The sequence below is a fragment of the Loxodonta africana genome, chromosome 13 (genome assembly GCF_030014295.1).
Source record: "Loxodonta africana isolate mLoxAfr1 chromosome 13, mLoxAfr1.hap2, whole genome shotgun sequence".
Classification (NCBI taxonomy): Eukaryota; Metazoa; Chordata; class Mammalia; order Proboscidea; family Elephantidae; genus Loxodonta; species Loxodonta africana.
This window is the reverse complement of record NC_087354.1, coordinates 28,112,595-28,138,831: the sequence shown is the minus strand read 5'-3', so window position 1 is coordinate 28,138,831 and position 26,237 is coordinate 28,112,595. Positions and strand designations below refer to the sequence as shown.

Here is a 26,237-nt window from a genome sequence, read left to right as displayed (position 1 = left end):
CAGATGCGATCAGTGGACCTTGCTCCAAGGTCAATGAATTTTCCTCTGAATCAAAAATGACTTTCTTTGGCTTTGGAGGTCAAGAGCTGTGGCACTTAGGGGATGCTTGGGGTGCAGTTGGAAAAATAGGCACCCTGTGTGGAAGGCCCTGGTATTTTTCTGGAGACCCTCAGCTCACCTCATCTCTAGGCTGCTCTCCTCTTCCCTCCTTGGTGGCTCTGCAGGCTGTGTCTTCTGTGCCTGACCCTGTCTCAGGAGTAGAGAGGGATGAAGGGTGGGCTGCTCAAGGAGCCGGGGAACCACAACATAAGGGCGCCAGAATCACTGATTATAGGAGGAGATTGGGGGAGGGGTAATATTTAACACAAGGAGAATGGTGAGTGAGTTTGGAAGAAATTCTTAGATAGCCCACATGAGATCCAGGGCCAGACCCTGGATGGGTCCCTGACCTGCAGTGCTTCTGTGTTGCTGAAGGGACCATGTAGATTTACTTGGGACAGGAGAGAAGGGGCTTTGCTACCACCAGTTGCTCCCCTCTAAGCTCCCTACAGCAATGATCAACTTCCGTAAATCCAAGGAATCTTTGAATGTGATCGACACACACAAGAATCAGATAGCCCTGCTAAGGCACACATGGGTCTCGGGAGCCCTTCTCTGGAACGTGCCTCCTTGAATGCAGCCTGCGGGCCCTGAGGCCAATGTGGACTCAGCATGTTGTTTGGGGGTGTGGGCCAACCAGGGGTCCAGGAGCAGGAAATACTGTCCCTCATGGGGACTCTCACCTGGACCTCAAAATGGCCCATCGTTAACACTGACAAGTCTGAGTGATCCTGCATCACCAGGGCCATTTCATGTTTGTGACGTTTGAGTGTCTGTATTCACAGTCTGCATGTCTGCAGACCCTCTCTGTCCCCAGAGGTCATATGACCTCCACCTATGCAGGCAGTGGAGTAGCAGGTTATGGGAGTAAGCATGGGACTCAGAGAGCCTTGGTGTGAATCCCAGCCCCACCACTTCTTCCCTGTTGACCTTATGCAAAGGGTTAACCTTTTTGGATCTCAGTTTTCTTACCTGTGTAATAGAAATGATCATACCTCCTCCTTAGAATGTTGGTGGTTAAATTACATACGTATGTAAAAGTCTTAGTGTACTGGTCGGGACATAATAAATACTCAATAAAAAGTAGGTGCTCTTTGTTTTATCATCATCATTGTTATTGATACTGGTATTCTTGAATAGTCTTAGACACATGCCACAGGACTTCTCAATCTTACATTGACCAGCTAGAACAGGGATGGTTGATGTTTTCCCCTAGAGGGCCAAATAGGAAATATTTTATATTTTGTGGCCTATATGTTCTCCATTGAAGCTACTCAAATCTACCATCAACAATACATCAACAAATGAGGATAGCTGTGTTACAACAAAACTTTTTACAAAAACAAGCATAGTGTGCTGACCACTGCTCTAGAGAATAATAAGGAGTAGAGTATCACCCCCACGAAGGGCTAATGATTATAATTACTGAACATCCCGAGAACGAACTTGTTCAATGTGTCTCCATAAAAGAGTGAAGGGTGTCTTTAAACAGCTTAGACCAGGGATGTGATAAGTTTTCTAATATTGACCCTAAGCTTAGAACCTGCCCTGCCTCAGTGCTTTTAATTTATAGGATGCCACTAACCCACTGGGTGTTGTAGCATCTGTTTGGGCCCTGTTGAGTGAACAGATGCTGCTTGCACTTTGAGCAAGAAATGGAATGATGGCTTAAAACCCTGGAAAATGTTTTCTTCCGAGTGGTTGAGCATTAAGGGGCAGCTTCCAGACTGGGTAATGCAGAAGTGTGTTTCTCTTTTCACCCTGGTAAAAGGGTTTCCTTCTCTCCTTGGGTCATGGAGCCTTGAGGAGATGAGTGCTCTGGGTGTACACCATTCACCACCCAGTGGATCCATCCAGTGACCAGCCCCTGGAGAAGGTGTCCATCCTTCCAGAGATACTCTGAGAAGCACTTTACCTACTCCCTCTTTAGATTTTACTCTTTTTTGTAGGCTCCTTCCTTTTGAATTTGGTTTCATATTGATGCAGCATAATTGTGTGCTCCCAGAGAACATATACAAGCATAACCGAAATTGTTGTTAGCTGGCTTCAGGTAGGTCATGCCATCATGGCAGCTCCATGCCCAACAGAACCAAACTGTTGGATCTATAGGGCTTTCACTGACTGATTTTTGGAAGTAGATCACCAGGCCTTTCTTCCCAGCCTGTCTTAGTCTGGAAGCTCCACTAAAACCTGTTCAGCATCATAGCCTATGCTGATAAACAGGTGCATGGTGATAAACAGGTGAGCATGGGGTACGTTGGCTGGGAACCAAACCCGAGTCTCCTGTGTGGAAGGTGAGAATTCTATCACTGAACCACCATTACCCCCATATAAGCAAGATCAGACTTTTCCAAAATCATGGTTTTAACTCAGTTGGCAAGAGTTGGTTTTATAAGCAGAAGTCACAGCCTTTGTGCTTAAGGCATTTGCAGTTGGTTGGGGAGACAAGATGAATGCCCGTGAAAGAAATGGAGAGCAGGGCAAGGTGGAGTATGATTTGTATATTTATATGCAATGTAAGTGTGACATGCAAATCATGAAACTCGTGTTTTTTTTAAAATAAGTGGTGTCACTTTTAAATAGTCATTTGACAAATAATACGCTCGCTCAGCAGATCTTAAAAGGGTCTTTTCTGATACCCGAATGACCAATAAGTATATGAAGAAGGTGCCCAACCTTATCAGTCATCAGAGAAATGCAAACTAAACCATCCTGAGATATCGTATATACCCACCAGAGTGGCTAAATAGCAATGATAATACCAAGTGCTGCCAATGAGATGGAGCAATTACAACCCTCACACTCTGCTGGCGGAAATGTAATCTATATACATGATTCTGTCTGTATAATTCCATATGTAAAATGTTCAAAAGGCAAGCAAAACTAAGTACTAGTGTTTAGGGATTCATACTTAAGTGGTAAAAACTATTTCTGAAAAAGCAAAAACATGAATTCCATAGGAGTGGTTACTTTTGGGGTAAGAGAGGGCATAGTGGCTGAGGAGCAGGGCACGAGGATGACTTTTGGGGCTGGGAATGTTTTATTTTTGTCCTATGTGACTAACACACTGTTCACTTCGTGATAAATCAATGTGTTACCCTCATTCGTTACATTTCACTCTCATTGGTCTTTCCGTCCCTTGTACCCTCCAAGATTTTCCCTACCCCAGGGCCTTTGCACTTATTGTCCTCTTGGCCAGAAACACTCTCAACTGAGCTATATCTACATGCCTGGACAGATTAACTGTAAAACATATTGACTGGCACCCATTATACCCTACACACGCACCCCCCCACCCCAGTGCCAGCTAGTAGCATATCCAGAGAGATACTTTTGCCCCAGAGAGGGGCTTACTGAGAGAGCTGGCTGTGATTGTTCCAAAACTTATTTATGACAGTTAAACCTGCTAACAACTGTAATCACTTAATGCAATGAAAAGTTATAAAGACCAATGAAATATGAGTGCAAAGAGTGAGCTGCTTTTGTGGCACCTAGGATGTATCCTTTAGAGGCCCCTTGGCAAAGCCCACTTTCCTGTGAGCTCAGGCTTTGTGCAGACCCAATTTCTAGAGATGTGGTTCTGTCCTATGACACGGACTTGTGACCCATTTTGCAATTTCCCAGCTACAAAGAAGGCATTGGATATGGACTCTACCAAGAGGAGTGAGGAAGAGTCTTTGGCCCAGTTTTCCTCTCATTATTCTCTTCCTGCCATCTTTGTCCCAACTGCATCACGTTCTAGGTGAGTGGGGCCACTCGTAACTCTGAACCCCAGTTGCCAACGCCACTCTTTGCCAGTTACGTAACAACTCCACGTATGGGCCAGGAACTAGAAGACCCATTTTGAAAGCAGAGAGAGGATTAGTGGTAAGGTCCAGAGAAAGTGTGCAGCAAGTCTCAAAGACAGAGGGGTTGCTTTGTGCTCCATCCCCTGCACTGGGAACTCATACCTGCTCATAGTGCAGGGAGTCAGCCTGGGGGACCCTGGCTGGCACTGCTCAAGGGGAGAGAACGGAAATATCCAATGACTGCCACTGGTGTCCAGACTGTGTGAGAGAATGATATAAAGAGATGGAGCAAGGCCATTTGGCTGGCCCCAAATTTGATCTACTTTTCGCTCTCATAAATCCAGCATTCACATAAATCTTTATACTCTCCCATCCCACCCATGCTGGGCTCTTTTTTTTTTTTTTTTTTTTCATGAAAAGAAAGAAATCACTGGCAGTGATCCTATAACCACACCCCAGCCCATGTAGCTCAGAGCTGGGCCAAGAGCTGGGTCACCAGGAGAAGCTGTCTCTCACTAGGACTCTGAATTCTTCTATTCACAGCAAGAAGCCTTCGCAAATGTCTCTGTTACGGTTGTAGGTGACCACTACAGCCTATTCCTTTATTATTAGGTAGCTTTCCAGAGCAGGGAGGCCCTGGGTGGTACAAACGCCTAACATGTGGCTGCTAACGTAAAGGTTGGAAGTTCGAGTCCCCCCAGATGCACCTCAGAAGAAAGTCCTGGCAATGTACATCTGAAAGGTCACAGCCATTAAAAACCCTATGGAGGGCAGTTCTCCTCTGACACACATGGGGTCTCCACAAGTCAAAGTCGACTTAATGGAAACTGGTTTAGTCCTAGAGCAGGCAGCCAGAGGTGAAGTGGAGAGTGCGTAAAATCAGGGCCAGTCAAAGTTGGCAGCGGAGCTGGTGCGTCTTCAACTTTCCCACCATCCTTGGCCTGTCCTATAAGCCTGGCATTGTTGCTGGGCCTGACCCCGCTGTTGGCAGCCCACAGTCCTCACCTTTGCTGACCTCTCCCCTGCCCTTTCACTCCTCTGCCCATTGTTCCTTGGGAGACCTGCCTAGTGACGGAATCATCCGATTAATTAATTCAAGCAGGTAGGTTAGCAAAAACGTGTCCTGTGCTCCAGCCCCAAGTGCCTACCCTACGATCTCTGGCAAGTCACTTCTCTGTCCCGGGCCTCAGTTTTCTCATCTGAAAAATACACACTAGAGAGCCTTCAACATTTTTGTTAGCAGTACAGTCATTTAATAAGCACTTTTTTGTGGAACCCGCAAATGTTAACTTTTTAATGGTACTGCTGATTGAAGTAGGGTACAGCTTATCTTTCCCTGAGAGGCCACAGCCCCCTTGGTTGCCAGAGAGGCATCACTGTTGAACTCAGGGGACACTGTGGAACCCAGATCAAAGGCTCTGGATCAAGGGACCTCAGACGTTCAATCTAACTCTCAACTTCTACAGTTTAAGATAAATGAAGTGGACTGACCCCAGACTGGGCTGGGCCTCAGTTTCCAACTCTGAAATGAACAGGTTAGAATAGATGATACCTAGAGCCATTTTAATGCTAAGAGTTCATAATCTCTAATAACTGATAGGAGTCTGAGAAAACCCCTAGACGATTGCATATTTACACTCCTGAGAGGGCACAATGGTTAAGTACTCACCTGCTAACCAAAGGTCAGCCGTTTGAACCTACCTAGAGGCTCCACAGGAGAAAAGACCTGGCAATCGTCTCCCATAAGATCACAATGTAGGAAATCGTATAGGGCAGTTCTACTCTGTCATATAGAGTCACTATGAGTCAGAACTGACTTGACAGCACACAATAACAACAACGACACTCCTGAATTGCTGAAAACCTAAGCCAGAAAACCAGTTGCCATCAAGTGGATTCTGACTCATGGGGATCCTATGTGTGTCAGAGTAGAACTGTGTTCCATAGGGTTTTCAATGGCTGATTTTTCAGAATATGATCTCCAGGCCCCTTCAAAGGCAACTGTGGGTGGACTTGAACCTCTAACCTCTTGGTTAGCAGCCAAGTGCATTAACCGTTTATACCACCCAGGGGCTCCAGGTCCAAGCAGCCCTGTGCATTTCACCTAATGGGAGCTGCCTGGGAAAGAAGAAAGATTTCTAGCTAAGGAGGCTTTCTTCAGCACCCTGACGTACAGGGGAGGCCAGTCTGCCTGAATAACCAGAAAACGCCAGATGCCTGGCAGAGAAGGCAAAATTTTCTCCAGTCTGTACTAGAATTTCACTAATCTGCAAATGGCAAGCAGACTTCACACCCACTTCCTCATTTTCTCGTCTTGTATCTATTGAGGGCAATAAACTGTGTCAGGTGAAATGAATGGATGTTTGGCCCCATCTGCCTTCCAACCTCGTGGGGTAAGGTGTGGAAACGCCTGAACACGCTGCTCCTCTAGAGGACAAGGACTGTTCCCTCCACAGCTCCTCGTTGGCTGAGCCAATGTTGCCGCGTCTACCCAGCACTCCCCTCTCCAGGGTCCCTCCAAATCAAAAAAATCAAACCCATTGTGTCGAGTCAATTCCGACTCATGGCAACCCTATACGACAGAGTAGAACTGCTCCACAAGGTTTCCAAGGAGCACCTAGTGGGTTTGAACTGCCGACCTTTTGGTTAGCGGCCAAACTCAACCACTACACCACCAGGGTTTCCTCCAGGGTCCCTGTTGTTGTTCTTGTTAGGTGCCGTCGAATCGGTTCCAACTCATAGCGACCCTATGCACAAAAGAACGAAACACTGACTGGTCCTGCGCCATCCTCACAACTGTGGTTATGCTTGAGCTCATTGTTGCAGCCACTGTGTCAATCCACCTCGTTGAGGGTCTTCCTCTTTTCCGCTGACCCTGTACTCTGCCAAGCATGATGTCCTTCTCCAGGGACTGATCCCTCCTGACAACATGTCCAAAGTATGTAAGACGCAACCTTGCCATCCTTGCCTCTAAGGAGCATTCTGACCTCACTTCTTCCAAGACAGATTTGTTCGTTCTTTTGGCACCTCATGGTATATTCAATATTCTTCGCCAACACCACAATTCAAAGGTGTGAACTCTTCTTCGGTCTTCCTTATTCATTGTCCAGCTTTCACATGCATATGATGTGATTGAAAATACCATGGCTTGGGTCAGGCGCACTTTAGTCTTTAGGGTGACATCTTTGGTCTTCAACACTTCGAAGAGGTCCTTTGTAGCAGATTTGCCCAATGCAGTGCATCTTTTGATTTCTTGACTGCTGCTTCCATGGCTGTTGATTGTGGATCCAAGTAAAATGAAATCCTTGACAACTTCAATCTTTTCTCCGTTTATCATGATGTTGCTCATTGGTCCAGTTGTGAGAATTTTTGTTTTCTTTATGTTGTGGTGTAATCCATACGGAAGGCTGTGGTCTTTGATCTTCATTAGTAAGTGCTTCAAGTCCTCTTCACTTCCAGCAAGCAAGGTTGTGTCATCTGCATAACACAGGTTGTTAATGAGTCTTCCTCCAATCCTGATGCCCCGTTCTTCTTCATATAGTCCAGCTTCTCGGATTATTTGTTCAGCATACAGATTAAATAGGTATGGTGAAAGAATATAACCCTGACGCACAACTTTCCTGACTTTAAACCAATCAGTATCCCCTTGTTCTGTCCGAACGACTGCCTCTTGATCTATGTAAAGGTTCCTCATGAGCACAATTAAGTGTTCTGAAATTCGCATTCTTCCCAGTGTTATCCATAGTTTGTTACGATCCACATAGTCGAATGCCTTTGCATAATCAGTAAAACACAGGTAAACATCCTTCTGGTATTCTCTGCTTTCAGCCAGGATCCATCTGACATTAGCAATGATATCCCTGGTTCCACGTCCTCTTCTGAAACCAGCCTGAATTTCTGGCAGTTCCCTGTGGATATACTGCTGCAGCCGTTTTTGAATAATCTTCAGCAAAATTTTGCTTGTGTGTGATATTAATGATATTGTTCTATAATTTCCACATTCGGTTGGATCACCTTTCTTGGGAATAGGCATAAATATGGATCTCTTCCAGTCAGTTGGCCAGGAAGCTGTCTTCCATATTTCTTGGCATAGACGAGTGAGCACTTCCAGCGCTGCATCTGTTTGTTGAAACATCTCAATTGATATTCCATCAATTCCTGAAGCCTTGTTTTTCGCCAATGCCTTCAGAGCAGCTTAGACTTCTTCCTTCAGTACCATGGGTTCCCGATCATATGCCACCTCTTGAAATGGTTGAATATCGACTAATTCTCTTTGGTATAATGACTCTGTGTATTCCTTCCATCTTCTTTTGATGCTTTCTGTGTCGTTTAATATTTTCCCCATAGAATCCTTCACTTGCAACTTGAGGTTTGAATTTTTTCTTCAGTTCTTTCAGCTTGAGAAACGCCGAGCGTGTTCTTCCCTTTTGGTTTTCCATCTCCAGCTCTTTGCACATCATTATAATACTTTGTCTTCTCAAGAGGCCCTTTGAAATCTTCTGTTCAGTTCCTTCACTTCATCAATTCTTCCTTTTGCTTTAGCTGCTCGATGCTCAAGAGCAAGTTTCAGAGTCTCCTCTGACATCCATCTTGGTCTTTTCTTTCCTTCCTGTCTTTTCAGTGACCTCTTGCTTTCTTCATGGATGATGTCCTTGATGTCATTCCACAACTCGTCTGGTCTTTGGTCACTAGTGTTCAATGTGTCAAATCTATTCTTGAGATGATCTCTAAATTCAGGTGGGATATACTCAAGGTCATATTTTGGCTCTCGTGGACTTGCTCTGATTTTCTTCAATTTCAGCTTGAACTTGCATATGAGCCATTGATGGTCTGTTCCACAGTCGGCCCCTGGCCTTGTTCTGACTGATGATATTGAGATTTTTCATTGTCTCTTTCCACAGATGTAGTCAGTTTGATTTCTGTGTGTTCCATCTGGCGAGGTCCATGTGTATAGTCACCGTTTATGTTGGTGAAAGAAGGTATTTGCAATGAAGAAGCCGCTGGTCTTGCAAAATTCTATCATTTGATCTCCAGCATTGTTTCTATCCCCAAGGCCATATTTTCCAACTACTGATCCTTCTTCTTTTTTTCCAACTTTCGCATTCCCCCCACGTGTCTGTCAGTTTGTCGTACTGTGGGGGCTTGTGTGTTGCTGTGATGCTGGAAGCTATGCCACCGATATTCAGATATCAGCAGGGTCACCCATGGAGCACAGGTTTCAGCTGAGCTTCCAGACTAAGGCAGACTAGAAAGAAGGACCTGGCAGTCTACTTCTGAAAAGCATTAGCCAGTGAAAACCAGGGTCCCTAGGTGGGCTTAAAAGACCTCAGAGTCCATAGGTGGTGCAAATAGTTCACGTGCTCAGCTGCTAACCAAATGGTTGGAGGTTCGAGTCCACCCAGAGGCACCTTGGAAGAAAGGCCTGGTGATCTACTTCCAAAAAATCAGCCATCAAAACCTCTATGGAGCACAGTTCTACTCTGACACACACGAGGTCACTGCACGTTGCGATTGACTCAAAGACAATTTTTTTTTTTTTAATGGACATATAAAAAACTAATATATAAAGTTAAACTAATTGGGGCAGTGGTTTTCAAGTAGTTTATTTTAGCACTGAAACCATTTCTTCATAGGAATGTTCACGGGAAGGGGGCTTTGTCAGGCCTTCTGTCTCACTGCCCCCCCCCGCCATTCACATCTGTCTCTGAGGAAGCCTAGGTCTCTGAGAGGAATATAGATTGAAATCGGTGGCAAGTGGGTGAGGCAAAAGTATCAGAAAATTTGGTTTCTCTTTCTACAAGAATCCAAATGCTGCAGGAGGAAGGAGTCGGGCCTTGCTGTTGTTATTTAGCCTTTTCGTCCTTGTTGCTGTTGCTGAGTGCCGTCAAGTTGATTCTGACTCATAGTGACCCTGTACAGCAGAGTAGAACTGCGTAAGAAAAAATTGGTTTTCCCTGTTGCCATCGAGTGGATTCCGACTCATAGGAACTCTACAGGACCGAGTAGAACTGCCCCATAGGTTTTCCAAGGCTGTAATCTTTGTGGGAGCAGATCACCAGGTCTTTTCTTCCTGGAGCCCCTGATGAGTTGGAACCACCAACCTTTTGGTTAATAGCCAAGTGCTTAAACATTGTGCCACCAGGGCTCCTTATACCCTGAATCACAATCTTCTTTATTGGGAACCCAGTGTGTGGGTGTCAGCTTTGTTCCCAGGAGAACAGAGTGATCGCTGCACTGTAGTTGCTAAAAGCCAGTGTTCTGCGTTTCCAGGCCCTGAAGGACCCCACCCTGGCCGCCAGGAAGGACTTCCAGCGGGAGGCCGAGCTGCTCACCAACCTGCAGCATGAGCACATTGTCAAGTTCTATGGCGTGTGCGGCGACGGAGACCCCCTCATCATGGTCTTTGAGTACATGAAGCATGGAGACCTGAACAAGTTTCTCAGGTAAGGAGGATCATCTGAGAATGAGAAATGGGAAGCTGCCTTTCTTCCTGAGGAGCCCTGGTGGTGCAGTGGGTAAGTGCTCAGCTGCTAATTGAAAGATTGGCTGTTTGAACCTACCAGCCAAAGACATAAAGATTACAGCCTCGGAATCCCCATGAGGCAGTTCTACTCTGTCCTGTAGGGTCGTTATTAGTCGGAATCCACTTGATGGCAACAGGGAAAACCATTTTTTTTGTATGTATCCACCCCTGAGCAGCTAGATTCAGGCCTTTGTCCCTGACTTCCTGTGGGGGCGGGGGAGAGGAGAGGGAGGTTGGAGGATGATGTGACAAGAAACTTGTACCCTCTTTCCTGATTCCAAAGTGGATGAGAAGAGCAGGGTCGGGAATGGGGCCAAGGAGGGCCTTCAGAGGATTGGCTGGGTTATAACTTATAACCCTCAGGTTCCAAGACCATGTCTTCCAATGATCTTGTAAATAGCTTTGCCCCTTTCTGTCTTAGGCTCCCCACTTGCACCCCTTCTGGAAGCCTTCTTGCCAGCCATCCTTTGGCAAGGAATAAGAAGGCACAAGGCTACAAGCTCATTAGGATACCAACGTGGTTATAAAAGAAAAGAATTTCCTTAGTTAAATTCTAGGATTGTGCTGTCCAGTAAGGTAGTCAGTCATATGTGGCTATTTGAATTGAAATTAAGTGAAATTTAAAAATTCAGTTCTCCAGTTACACTAGCCACATTTCAAGTACCCAGTAGCCACATCTAGCTAGTGGCTATCATACTAGGAAGTACAAGCATAGAACATTTCCATCAGCTCAGGAAGTTCTAGTGCACAGCCCTGTTCTAGAAACAGTGGATTTCTTGTAAGGAGAGTTTCTTCAGGTTCAGAGGAAGATTGCCTTGCCAGTTCTCCATGGGGTTGGTAAGAGACTGGTAAAGTCTGGCTCCCAGCCAGAAGACCTGGTTGGAGTTTCAGGGGTGGGTCCTTCTCCATGGAAGACATAGCATCTCACCACCAGAGCAGAGTGATAACATGGCTGCCTTCCATGACTAACACCTCCAACTATTGCCCCAGTGTGGTGGAACAGCCCACAGCCAGGTACGACAGTCTGTGGACTCGAGGTCCTAGGAAGCTGGTCAAACACTCCGGTCCTGGATACATAGGGTGTGGCCTCTGCCACAGTCACCATTTAAATTCTTTTAAATTCCGTGGCTGAGAAAGAGATTTCCAGAGTTCAAACTTAGGTAACAGAAGGCTCTACCCCACTCATCAAAAACTGAGGTCTTCCCCTTGAAGTGGGATATTCAACAAGGTGTCATGGTTTTAAGGGGGGATAGGAAGGGGCTGGAGGAGTAATAGGCTGGAGAACTCTGTGGAATTCACTCTGGGTTGACCAAAAGAGGCTCTGAAGGAATTTTAAGTGCCCATAGGATGTTCTAAACCTGATGCTGGCTTTCATCAAATACTCGGTTTTTAGCATAAGACAGATTTGGGGTTCTAATGCTGGATTTTTCACTTCTTAGTGATATAATCTGGAGGAAGTTATTAAACCTTAATTTTCTCTCCTAGAAAACAAGAGCTTCACTAACTGTGCCACAGTTGCAGTTATGAGTATTAAATGGCTATATTTGTACAGTGAAGCCTGTGAGAGCCGGAACTGAACGGGACTGCCTTGTTTTCCCAGGTCTCGAAAGTTTTTCACCTTTGACAGGGTGCAGTCTTATCACTTTTTTATTGCTTATTTTAGTGGAAAATATTTGAGTTTTCCTTCTCTGATAGGTTTCCTCTTTACACAGGTTCCAGCTTTCACAGGTGAGTTTTGCCTGTACCTAGGTATTCAACCAATGGTGGCCACTATTAAAATCATTACTATTATTATTTTATCAGAACTGTGAACCGTGATAGCTTCTATCCAGGTGACTCCTTTCCCCAATGCTCAGGATCTGTCTCTCCCTGTGCTTCTTTCCCCTGGGGTCAGAGGGACCTATCCAATTGTCCCACATCCTCTCCATCCATTCAGTAGTGTCTTCAGCCCAAGTGCCACCCCAAACCCAAAAAACATCCGTTGCTGTCGAGTCGATTCTGACTCATAGCGACCATATAGGACACAGTAGAACTGCTTCCATAGGATTTCCAGGGAGTGGCTGGTGGATTTGAACCACCAACCATTTGGTTAGCAGCTGAGCTCTTAACCACTACGCCACCAGGAGTCCAAAAAATCTGTTGCCGTAGAGTTGATTACAACTCATAGCGACCTGATAGGACTGAGTAGAGCTGTCCCATAGGGTTTTCAAGGAGCAGTTGGTAGATTCGAACTGCTGACCTTTTGATTAGCAGCTGTAGCTCTTAACCACTGTGCCACCAGCTGGGCTAAATAGGGCTCCTGGGGGTCTCTCAATCTCACTGTCATGCCCCAGATAAATGAAGAGGAAGAAAAAAATGGACAGAAGGGAGATAAAATGTGTGAGACAAGAAGAGAGGCAAGGGTTGGGAGAAGCCTCAAATAAGAAAAGGAAAAGCCGGCAAAAAGGAAGGAGACAGATCTTTGGCCTTGACTTGACTGAGGCCTCAGTGTCTCTCCATGGGCTCCCTTCCTGAGGACATCATGGGGAGTCTATCCAAGTCAAGGCCCAAACAAGGGGCATTTTGGGGGAACACCATCTAGATTTTGGCCTTCACAGATGGCCAGATTCCCAGCAGATGCCAGTGATCTGTCTTCCTGGGCTGTCTATCAAGAGTGGGTTTCTCCAGACATCCCTGGTGGCTGCAGTTCCCAGCGGCAAGCCACCTCAAGCCCTCCTGCGAGGTGGCTGGCAGGCTGCTTTCACACCTTGGTCTCCATGGCCCCAGGCCCACCCCGCCTACTCTCATGACTCAATGTCAGTGGGTTTTAGGGGCTGGCTGGAAGGTCCTCTCCTCATGTACAAGAGGGGGGCCTGTCCACTGCCCCTTCCTTGTGAGCTGATGCTGCAGCTCCCCTCCTGAAGAACTTGGCGGGCTAAAAAATCCCACAGGAGATAATAAAACAAACGTGTTCTTATTTAACAGTGCCTTTTTTCATTGGAAATTGGAGAAGCAGTAAAACAGGCCAAGGCTGCGCTGTCCACAAGGGCTCCTTGCCCACAACTTCATAAATAAGGGCCCTGGGTGTGGTCATGGCTCATTGGGCTTTCTGGAGAAACGAGCGAACAGTAACAGTGACTGATATGACAGGGCAAGGTGTGGGGTAACAGGTCTGGGACATGATTTGTGATGGAGGTGGGCTGGGACACCCAGACCTCTGCTGCAGGTCAGGGCACCTCGTCATCCCAGGCCTAGGCAGAGTGTGGAGTAGTCACAGTGTGGACTCAGAGTCTTGCTACTCAGAGTCCTGGCTGGAGACCAGCAGTGTCAGCACCCAGCGCTTGTGAGGAATGAAAACTCATGGGCACCTGCTGAATCAGCAGAGTTCCTGGGTAGTTGGAGGTTTGAGTCCAACCAGATGTGCCTTGGTAGAAAGGTCTGGAGATCTAATTCCAAAAAATCAGCCACTGAAAACCCAGTGGAACACAGTTCTACACTGACTCCACTGGGCCTCCATGAGTTGGAGTGGACCCAAAAGGCAACTATTTTTTATTTTTTAACCAAATCAGCATCTCAGAGTTGGGGCCCTGGAATCTGTTTTAACAAGCCTCTGCCTTCTGGTACTCATTAGAGCCTAAGAAGCTATCCTCTAGAGCCAGATGTCTGCCTTCAGATTCTGCCTCTTGATTCCGCATGTGGCCTCTCTGTGACCTCTGTGACTTTGGCCAGGTGACCTGGTCCCTTTGTGCAGCAGTTTCCTCGTCTTGTCTCAGAATTGGGGTGGGAGGATCAGATGAATGAAGATGCTTAAAACACTCAGAATGGTGCTTGGTTCATGACAAGGGCTATGTAAGAGCTTATTTTTGTTATCATTTTATTAATTATTCTATAATAGATGAATGGAACTTGGGAATCCCCTCGATAAGAATAAAGTACTAAGAAGAGCACTTTATTCCCCTGACCCTCTGGAATATGTCTGTGGTTATCTTACTGGGGCTCTGATTATAGGGTTTCATGTATACCCATATTCTCATCATATAATTTTGAGTAGACAGAAATAGGCCACTGACAGGCTGAAAAGTGAGATTTCATTCATGTCTGTGGGGGATTGCAGAGAACCGAGAGCCAGGAAGGCCTTTTCCCTTGATCTGCTGAATTCTCTCTGCTCCCTCCTTCTCCCACCCCACGCAGGGCCCACGGGCCGGATGCCATGATCCTCGTGGACGGGCAGCCACGCCAGGCAAAGGGGGAGCTGGGACTCTCCCAAATGCTGCACATCGCCAGCCAGATCGCCTCGGGCATGGTGTACCTGGCCTCCCAGCACTTCGTGCACCGGGACCTGGCCACCAGGAACTGCCTGGTTGGGGCCAACCTGCTGGTGAAGATCGGAGACTTTGGCATGTCAAGAGATGTCTACAGCACCGATTACTACAGGGTAAGGTGGCCTTCCCCAGCTGCAGGACTCGGCGGCAGAGCTAGCACCTTGCTCACCTGTCTTTGTCATTGTCCATTAACCCTGTCACTCTGGCACACACACATACAACGCATGCCCAGACATACACTCCTGCATCTGGACACGCCTGTCATTGCTCTCTCCGTTGCCCGTCCCTCCTTCCTCTTGGGCATTTAGCTCTAATGTACCCTTACGTTGTAATGGCATATGTATTGTGTTCTTACTTGCATCAGTATCCACCCTTCATACACACACACACACACAGACAAGCCCAATTTGGTGCTACCTCTTAACACCTCCCAAGCTAGTTCCTGATCCAGTCTCACTCACTACAGATTTTATTCTCTGAAATTATCTGCTGACCTTGTAAGGCTTATTGTGTTTCCAAAAGTAGGCCTTCATGAAAAAGCAGAACCCAAAGTAAAACAGCAACAATGGCTAATACATTGCTGAGCAGAGTTATCCACATGGCTTAGGAATGATGAGGAAAGAAAGCATGTTAGCTGTTATCAGTTTTGGAGAGGGCTGCCAGTGAGACCTTTGAAAAAGCTCTCAGATTGTGAAGAGTGATATCATGTTCAACTTGACTTCCATACGATTTTCTACATTATGTTAACAGGAGTCTCATTTCGCCTCCATGATAATTTTATCCCTTAATCATTGAGAAGCTTCTTCTCATAACAGCATTTGAGTGGTTCTTGCCAGGGAAAGGGCATGTGACCAAGACTGTTGCTTATCTCAGAAAGGTAAAATGTGCAAACTGAGACACAAGGATGGGATAACTTTCTCAAACTGATTTGAGATGTCTAAAAAATATGGGAGATTTACTTTGAGAACATTGAATAGAGGAAGAATTTGGATTAGAGGTGTTAAGAGAGTGTGGGACAATATTTGGTGGTTGAGAGGCATGGCAGCCATTTGTCTCATATTCTTTATAGGCAATGAATGGCTACATGTGAGTCAAAGAGCTCCAGATATGATTGTCTACTCTCTGTTAGCCTGAACATGGTGGACCAGAAGGCTGGAAGTTTGGGGTTGCAGTCTGTAGACCAGTTCTATCTGGATACTCTTGGTAGCTTTCTTTAAACAAGGTTGCCTAGACTTTAAAAGTAATCACTCAAGATACTTCATTTTTACAATGGCCCAGAAACAAATGGAATCCTTTGTGGCCAAAAAGTGACCCCAACTAGAGAATGGCAGACAATATGCCATCATGAGAGACCTTCAGGCAAAGTGGACCTGTTGTTGTTAGGTGCCGTCGAATCGGTTCTGACTCATGGAGACCCTATGCACAACAGAACGAAACACTGCCCAATCCTGCGCCATCCTTACAATTGTTGTTATGCTTGAGCACATTGTTGCAGCCACTGTGTCAGTCCATCTCATTGAGGGTCTTCCTCTTTTCTGCTGACCCTGTATTTTGCCAAGCATGATGTCCTCCTCCAGGGACCGATCCCTCCTGACAACATGTCCAAAGTATGTAAGACGCAGTCTGGCCAGCCTTGCTTCTAAGGAGCATTTTGGTTGTACTTCCAAGACAGATTTGTTCATTCTTTTGGCAGTCCATGGTATTTTCAATATGGACTATATACAAGTGGACCTAACGGGCGGGGGGAAACAGAGTGTCCACAGGGAGTTGGGCAGCTCCTCTAGCCACTTGCCATGCCCAATATCCTCAGGTATGGAAAAGAGAACAAGAAGCAGCAGCCATGGCTGATTCATGGCCAGGGCAGACCTGCCAGGAAATATCAAAGTGAAATCTTTCATTAGCATTTAGGTCAATGTTTTCAGGCATTTCCAGGAGAGGCATTGGTGAGGAGGTTACTAAGGGCCCATGGGTCATAGATTTCTTGAGTCTGGCTGGTGCTGGCACCATTTAATTGCCCGTGCACCCTGTGTAATGGGGTTTGCTGGCCTTTCGGGCCGTGCTCAGATTTATATCAGTGTTGATGAAAGCAAGGGGTGGCTCTTCTATTTTCCTGTGCAAGGCAGATGTTTTGATTATGCCAATCTGGTCTCCACTGGATTTACCCAGGTCTTGGGAAACTGTGTCTGACCAGAATGTGTGCAAAATGAGCTTTCAAACTTATTTCAAACTTAGTATTTCTTGATTCTGCATTTAAAAAAGGGGAGGGAGGACCGCAATCACTTCTCCGAATGATCCTCCTTTGCCTTTGCTTTAACAATGGTCAACTGTTGCTCTGTATTCCTGGGAGAGCTGCAAAGAGTAAAATTCCCCAACACAGTCTACCTCCTTTCTGTAGATGTCAGGGCAGGCTAGAATTTAAGGAAAGCAGAACGAGGCAGGAAAATCTCCACATCCCAGGTATCCTCAATTCTTTTTTTTTTTTTTTTTTTATGATTTCTAAGCCAGGTGTTTGCTGAGGCCAACTGGCTTGAAAATATGTGCCTTTGTTTCAAAGGAAGTATAAAACAAGAAAGCATAGCTATTGTAATAAAAGCTTAACACGCCATTGAAAAAGTTGCCTGTTCCACTGATGGCGGGTAGGTGCTGTACTCTCACTATGCAAAGAGCACCTTGCATCTTATCTTCACGTTCACTTACTCACAAATTCCTAGTGTATCCACAGTGCCCCCCACAACACTTTTCTGTAGAACAAAGGGCAGAAGAAATAGATTTGCTTGAGATCACATCAGCAATGACTCCAAGGTCTTGTTATCCACAATGGGAGACATCATGGTGACACGGGAATTCCTGGGCTTGGGGCCTCCTCTTACCTGTGTCACATCCTAACACCACCATTTAGTTCCATGTGACCTCAATGCACTTCCTCTAATCTCTGTCCAATTTTCTCGTTTTTAAAATGACAACAGAAATACTCACTCAACAGACTTTTTTTTGATGCTAAGCAAGTTAACTTGTAGAAAGAGTACCTGGAATACAATATTTACTCAATAAACTATTGTCTCCTTAGAAACAAGAATGGCAAGGCTGCTTCTCACATACTTTGGACATGTTATCAGGAGAGATCAGTCCCTGGAGAAGGACATCATGCTTGGTAAAGTAGAGGGTCAGCAAAAAAAGAGGAAGACCCTCAACGAGATGGATTGACACAGTGGCTACAACAATAGGCTTAAGCATGACAACAATTGTGAGGATGGTGCAGGACCGGGTAGTGTTCATTCTGTTGTACATGGGGTTGCTAAGAGTAGGAACCAACTCATAGGCACCTAACAACAACAACAGGATTTCACTTAGTCCCTTTCACATTTAAGACAAGAAAACTCCAGGGATAATCTTATTTCCAGACACAATTTCTGGATCAGATGGGGGGACCTCTTGACCACTGTGGGGAGAAAAACTGGGATTCATGCAACCCCCAAAAAACAAACTCATTGCCGTCGAGTAGATCCTGACTCATAGCAACCCTAGAGTATGAGATGGGATTCATGCAGCTGTCCTCACATAGTAGGTAAATTGGCTCTTATTGTTAGTTGCTGTCGAGTCAGCTCCAACTCATAGTGACCTCATGTATAACAAAACAAAACATTGCCCATCCTGTACCATCTCCAGGATCTGTGGTATGTTTGAGCCCGTTGTTGTGGCCGTTGTGTCAATCCATCTCAGGGAGGGTTTCCCTCATTTTTGCTGACCCTCTACCAAACATAATGTCCTTTTCTAGAGATTGGTGTTTCCTGATGAATGGTCCAAAGTAAGCAAGACAAAATTTTGTCACCCTCGCTTCTAAGGCACATTCTGGTTTTATTTCTTACTATGCCAGGAAAATTTCTTTCCCAAGGCTTCAATTTAGGTGGACATACTGGGTCATCAGTACTTGCCTGCTCCTCTGGTCACTGTTTATGTGGTCTTGATCATGAATCTTAGAGCTAAGTCCAGGTTCGGGTGATTTTTATAAGACTTTTTGTTGTTGTTGTTGTTGTTCAGTATATACTGGCTGAGGCCCTGGGGGAATGCAGTGATTTATCAGACAGCAGGAACAATGTGAAGGATTCTTTCTGTATGCTGACACCCAGGGACAAGTTTGCACATCTCCGCTACCGTCTGTTACAAAAATCTGTTGGACCCAGGAGTTTGCTGGCTTCTCGTGCCTAATACAGCTAAATATGGATAATTGGAGTCTGTGTGTGTGTATGTGTGTATGTGTGTGTGTCTGCCTGCCCGGTGTGTATGTCAGAGTATGCGCACCAGGGCAAGGGGCAGTGATGAAGATAAACTCCTCTTTATATTCTTTCTTTTTCATTTTTCATTTCTTAAAACAAGAGGCGCCATCTGGCTCATGAATAAGTGGCATGCAAACAACTGACAAAGGTGAACTGCTTTTTCCTGTTACACATTTAGAGAGAGAAAACAAACATTCCCACACCGAGCACCAAGGGCAATTTGTTCTTCACTCTTCTTAAGATGTTGCCTCAAGATAGCCACCCTTTTCCTCAAATGGATCACTGTCTTGTTACTTCTGGGATAGCCTTTAAATCAACTCTGACAAGGGCGGGCTTTTTGGTACCATGCTACTTTTCTCAGAACATTTGAGAGCACTGAGAGATTGGAGATTCAAATCTAAAATTAAAGGAAATTCAGAGAGTCCTGGAGACAGGGAGGTGGGGATTCCAGAATCAAAGCGTTGTCCTCTTTTCAGATGTTTTGATTTGTGGGGGGAGATGATGTACAAAGATCAAGGAGGTAGGGGGTTGGACGGGGTTAGCACTCTGGTCCCACTGGTCCAGAGGGCCAGAAGTGTGCATGCTTTCCTCTGTCAACCTGGAGTCCTCCATGCCCACCACAGTGCCTGGCATTTGGCAGACACCCAATAAGAATATGAATGAATGAATGAATGAATGAATGAATGAATGAAGTGAGATTGGGAATCTGGATTGAGGCAGGAAATGGATCGGGCCAGACCAAGAAGATTCTGCAGAGGCAATCAGGTGTCCACTGAAGTGTGGGAGCCTTAGGACATCCTGCTGTGTGAAATCCAGCAACAGGTGGCAAGAGCAACTATTGTCTAGGCAAGCAGACATAGTACCCAGGGAGGCAGCGGCATGATGCCCTGATTCAGGGATGACTCACTTAAGGTCAGAAGTGAGGCCCCTTTGGGAATGGAGCCCAGTGTCCAGGAGATGGGGAGGGAAGATAAGCCAAAATCCAGGCAGACGCACATCTGGGGGATATAAGGCAGACCTGGCAGCTGGTAGTAAGGCCCTGGGGTTTGAGCTGAGGATCCCAGAAACTTCTGGAAAAGATGACAACAGTAACATTTAGGATGGAGGAATAATTGAGAAAAGTTGATCCAGCTGGTGGAATCTTGGATTTTAGAGAAGTCATGGTACACCCACGGCAGAGCGATTAAAAGGGTAGATTTTGAACCCACACTGCCAGGGTTTGAATCTCAGCTCCTATAATCACCGGCTTTATGGCCTTAGGTAAGTTATTTAACCAACTGTCATATGCGGCTAATAGCTCCTATCTCATGCATTTGCTTTGAGCATTGAGGTAATAAAGTTCTCAGAACAATAAATGCTCAATAAATGCTTATCACGGTTACTATTACTGGAGCTAAAATACGAATGCCTTGCCCAATTCCAAAATGGACATTCTAAACAAGGCTTACATAATTGCACTGCTTAAGGTAGGCCAACTGCTATAACAACGAGATGTAAAAACATAGAATGGTTCCAACACAAATAGAAGCTCATATCTAGGTCACATAACAGTGTGAGCAGGTGAACAGGTTGGAGGAGTGGCCCTCCATGTGACCATTCAGGCTGTTGCAGGCTCTGCCCTCTTCCTTTGTGGTTTCCTAGGTCACCTCAGTCATTCATCCCCACTGTAGCCAGCTGGAAGGGGACACGAGCATGACGGAATGCATGTGGGATCTTGTTAATGGGTCTGCCTGGAAAGGTGCCTGTCACTTCTTCTCATGGCAAGAACCCAGTCACATGGCCTCAACTCTCTGTAACGGAGGTTGAGATACAGAGGGTAGCTATGTCTGCAGGGAGAAGAGAAGAACTTGGATTGCATTGAGCAGCCGGCAATCTCTGCCACAGCAAGGGTAATGGAAAACTCCTTTCTCTTCTGAAATCCCATCCCATCCTCAGATCACCCTACATCTGATGACTTACCAGGAAAGATGGGACAAAACATACCCACCCTAAATGTGGAGAGGGTTATCCTGAGAGGCTGCCTTTTATCTTCTGCTTGCAAACTCTTGATGTTGCATGATACCTATAAGCAATGGAGGAGTTTGGCCCACCATCTATCTTGGTGCTTTGGTTCCTCCCCCTAAAAAGCAGAAAAGGCAAACCCATAAGTAAACACACCCTAGGAAATAGGTGGGGAAAGGGGGGAATGCTCTAAATCAAAGGGAGTCTAAGTTATGACTTGATAACTCTTTAATACATAAGAAGATACTGATACCCAAGAGAAAAACAAGGAAGAAATATAAACTAGAGCAGCTTTGATTCCAAATCCATGGTAGTTAAGGGAGGGATCTAGAAAATGCTCCATATCCTTATTGGAGCAGCCTAGTACTGTCTAGGACAAGTTTAGGTCTTTGATTTAAAACTCAGGTTCTCAGCTAGCAGAGGATCCAAAGATGGGGTTCAGGATTCTACAAATCCCCTGACATTGTATGAACAATGTTGTATATAGGGTGTCATTTTGTTTTTGTTTTTTGAGGGTCCATTGACTTACAGGGAATGAGTTTCCTAGCAGGGTATCATGTGAGCCCTGTTAAAACAAGACAGGGACCTAGGGATGGCAATAACCCTTGGGGTAGTTGAATCAAGACCTGGGGTCAGAGCGGGGTTGAGGCTTGATCTGATCATCTCTAAGACTCCTCCCAATTTTGGATACTGTGACCATCAAGAATGTTGATTAATTACTGAGTCACCTGAGCTGAGAGGCTGGAGCTCTGCAAAGTCTTGTTGGGAGAGGCCTGAAGTGGAAGATAAGTGATTGGAATGTGCTGAGGAGCCCCATGCTCTATGAAATAACTTTAATTTACTTTTACCCTTAAAATCTGGTGCAGTGGTTAAGAGCTCGGCCGCTAACCAAAAGGTCAGTGGTTTGAAACTACCAGTAGCTCCTTGAAAACCCTTGGGGCAGTTCTACTCTGTCCAGTAGGATCACTACAACAGTAATGGGTGTGGCTTGGTTTTTTGGACGGCAACACAAGCCACTGACTTTCAGGATCAGAAGATGACACCATGCTCTCTGCTCTTCGTTGGAGTTTGAAAGGCCCAATAGCTAGCACCAGCCTTCCCCCTCAAATTCTCAGTTCTGACGCCACTGAGACAGAGAAGCCAGGCAGATGGAGATTATAACATTCACTTGACTACTGACAGCACTGTTGGAGACGGTGCTGTTGTGGTGGAGCAACTTCCTCATATAGAACCCCCAGCTTAGACTTTGTGGCCCGGTTGCAGCAGCCTAGGAATTATTGCAGGTTTTGGCCTGCAGGGGCAGAATTTTACTGCTCTTTTCTGCTCTCTGCAGGTAGGAAGATACCCATCAGAAAGGGGAAGAGGCTGTGGTCACATGCCCAGTTGCGCCCATCATACAAGTTGTTTTTCTAAGGGGCTGGATGAGGACCAGAGAGCTGCCTGGGTTGCTACTCCAATAAATATCCCTCCAATTGGAAACTTGAAACAGGGCAAAGGGAAAGGGTCCTTTAAACTCTGCTCCTTACTGCCTGGGCTAGTGGCTGCCAACCACCCTCAGAATCATGGTTCTTTCCTTCAAGGTCAAGGGTAGAGAGACCTGACCCACTGCTAAACCAGGGACGAACAGACTAGCAGCTGGACATTCTGGTCCTTAAGGGATGCTCACCCTGTAGAGAGGGCTTAGCCAGACTTAACCCAGTGGTTTCAGTCATTAGGTTTTTCTGAGTAGACCCAGGCACCGAGGGGAGAAAGGAGATGCCAAGGGTGAGAAGATGAGGAGTTTCATGCAAGCTGTCTGGTGAGTGGCCAGAACTCCTGTTAATAGGCCTGATTGTCCTTTTGCTATTTTTGAAATATCTAAAGAATGTTGATAAAGAAGAACAATGGGGAAGATTTGTATTCTATTCCTGAGGAATGTGATTTTCCCAATTCTTATTTTTTTAAATAAATTTTACTCTGGAGTAATTTTAAACTTACAGAAAATTTACAAAATAGTACAGGGAGTTCCCATATACCCTTCACCTATTTCCTCTAATCTTAGCGTCATACACAACCATGGTAAATTTGTCAAAACTACAAAATGAATAATGGGACAAATTAATAACTAAACCATAAACTTGATTTGGATTTTCCAAGTTTTTCTGTTCGTATCCTAGGGTACCACATGGCATTTGTTTTTGTTGTTAGTTGCTGCCAAATTGATTCTGACTCATGATGACTTCGAATAGAACTGCTCCATAGGGTTTTCTAGGCTCTAATCTTTACAGGAACGGATCACCAGGTCTTCCTCCCAAGGAGCTGCTGAGTGTGTTCAAATTGCCAACCTTTTGGATACCAGCTAAGTGCTTAACCCTTTGGCTGCCCAGCTGCCTGTACATTGCATTTGTTGTTGTTGTAATTAGATGCCATTGAGTCAATTTGGACTCTAGCAACCCCAAGTGTGCTGAGTAGAACCGCCCCATAAGGTTGTCAAGGCTGTAATCTTTAGGCGAGCAGATCACTGAGTCTTTCTCCCACAGAGATGCTGGGTAGGTATGAACCACCAACGTTTTGGTTAGCAGCCAGGCACTTACCTGTTGTGCCACCAGGACTCTTTACATTTAGCCAATTCTTATTTACCAGCAGAGTCCCTGGGTGGTGTACATGGTTAACACACTTGGCTGCTAACCAAAAGGTTGGAGGTTTGAGTCCATCCAGAGCCACGTTGGAAGAAAGGCCTGGTGGTCTATTTCTAAAAAATCAGCCATTGAAAACCCTATGGAGCACAGTTCTGCTCTGATACATATGGAGTCACCATGAGTTGGAATCAACTTGGCGGCAACTGGTTACTGGTATTTAAGGGCAGTGGGACTGCTGTGGTTGAAGCAGGGGTAAGGCTATCCATTGCCCTGTGCATTCTCCTCTTTGGCTCCCTATGTCCTATGGCAGCCCTGGACACACATTCATGAGACCCCAGGGCTCCATGGTTCACTGTTTTCTGGAGAGGGAGTAGGTGAGCTATAAGAAGGGCTTCTGTACCAGCAAACCTCAGAGCTGCCAAGGGACCCTGTTTTCTAAGCAACTGAGAACTCCAGACTTTTGCAGGAATTCTTTAGAACTGTGTGGCTGTCTCATCATGCGAGTGGACAGGCTGGAGTTAATTTTCTCTGATGGACCTTAGATAGGAGGCTAGAGGAAAGCCTGAAGTCTCTTTTGAGATTAATCCCCTAAGCCATGTTCTTGTTCTTTTCTTCAGCCTTTAGGCAAGGGTACCCAGCGCTGACGGGGAGACCCAGCCATGGTGTAGACACTGGGGTGATGCTTGGAGCTTTCACAGCCTGAGCATCTGTTGTAGGTCTGGATGCTATAGTACACACGTCTTGAGTGAATTTTGAAAAACTTAAATGCTAAGACCTATTAAGCTGCACAAAGCTGCAGAAGGAATGAAAATAGAGGAAGATGTGTGGGATAGGTTTATGCTAATGATAGGTATTACAACCTTGTTTCCTTGATTAAAACCAAAGGATTTGCACACTAATTATCTACAAAATATCAGACCTTTTGGGATGTGAAAGTCTGGTGAGGGACAGGACTGACCTTTAGGACACCTCGGTCTCAGTGCTAGCTCTGCATCTGTGTTGCCAGTTAGAGACTTCACTTCCAACCGCAGATCGAGGTCTGGACTGCAGCTCTGTGGTCTCATTCAGGTTTACTTTCTATGGGAAAGTCAGCTCTGATTCATGGCAATGCCGTGTATGTCAGAGTAAAGCTGTTGTGCTCCATAGTGTTTTCAACAGCTGTGATCTTTTGGAAGCAGATCACCAGGCCTTCTTTCTGAGGTGCCTCTGGGTGGACGTGAACCACCAACCATTGGGTTGGTAGCCAAGTGCATAACCAATTGCACCACCCAGGGCCTCCTATGGAACTTAATTCTGTGTTTACTGATAAGCAAGGAGGAGGCTTGGTTTCCTCAGGACAGGAGGGAGACAAGGCAGAAGGCACAAGAATAAAGCCAAAGTCATCTCAAGCAGTCTCTGGTACTGCTTTGACCCTAGTCCATGGCTGCTCAATATTCCAACCCTTCTTATCCTACTGATAAAACAAGGGAACAACTTTCAGCTTTGAAACAGTCTTCCCACATTACCCCAGATCTAGTTTAGTAACTGAAGCTTCTTTTCTGTTCCTCTCTCTTCTTCCCCTTTGCGCTATTTAAAGTACGGGCCCCAAATCAGCCTAGTAGGCAGAAGGATGACCTGGGGACAGAATTTCTAGGTATTTTTTAAGTGATGGGAATTATCTGAGTTCTTCCCTCCATCTAAGCGCTCCCACACCCCCATACCTCCATTCTTCCTACATCATATTATAATTTATTCCAATGTAATGGTAGTGCTGGGGACAACTACCCATAACTCGGGCATTCCACAAAGTACAGAAGTGATAGTAGGGTAGGATCTCATGTTTTCTGCCATGGAACACTCCAGCAATCTGGTGTGTAGGTGACCTTGCAGAGGATGTGATGGCTATGGGGACATAATGGCTGCAACAATGGGGTGAAGAGGTTATCTGAGCATTTTTTGCTCCCTGGCCTGGGGATGCTCATCCTTGAGAGTACCCTCCCATCTTTCCTTATGCGCTTTTGGCAACTTGTGGCTGAATTCAAGACTAGAAGTCAGGATCAGAAACCCTGAAGCCTTGGTCCCATCCCTGTCATGACTACTACCATGCAACAGATCTTGTTCTCACCTGGGTCCTGAGTGTAGCACATGTAAAGTAGACAATTCCTGTCTTTCATCTCCATTGTCTTGAGGTTTCTATCTCTTCACAGGGGCTGGCTGTACAAATAGTATGGTTTTCTGTCATTTAATGGAAACTTGATGTTATGAGTCTGAGGGTTATCTAAAGGTTCATCTTTAAATGCATCATGGCTTAACTGTTCCTTTGCTTGGACTAAAGTTCAGTCACTCAAACACTTTGGTGATGTTGATTTTAGATCAATGCTCTTGATCCTTCGTTCATATAGACTGGATAGTTATTGTCATTGTTGTTGTTAGCTGCCATTGAGTTGGCACCCAACTTATGCCGATTCCATGCACAAAAAAACAAAACGTTGCTCGGTTCTGCACCATCCCTGTGATCGGTTGGGGGTTGGACCATTGTGATCCATGGGGTTTTCATTGGCTGATTTTCAGAAATAGATTGTCAGGCCTTTCTTCCTAGTCCTTCTGAGTCTGGAAGCTCCACTGAAACATGTTTAGCGTTATAGTAACACTCA

At 45.7% G+C, this 26,237-nt stretch overlaps 1 protein-coding gene across 3 annotated transcripts in view; it reads left to right on the top strand.

Moving 5' to 3' along the window:
* NTRK3 (neurotrophic receptor tyrosine kinase 3) overlaps nt 1-26,237 on the top strand; it is a 474,569-nt gene that overhangs the window by 397,412 nt on the left and 50,920 nt on the right. For all 3 annotated transcript variants that reach the window (XM_064267105.1, XM_003413897.4, XM_003413898.3), the window contains 2 exons: nt 10,158-10,330; nt 14,581-14,824. In XM_064267105.1, coding sequence (XP_064123175.1) covers nt 10,158-10,330; nt 14,581-14,824 — 417 coding nt within the window. The remainder of the gene's footprint in view (nt 1-10,157; nt 10,331-14,580; nt 14,825-26,237) is intronic.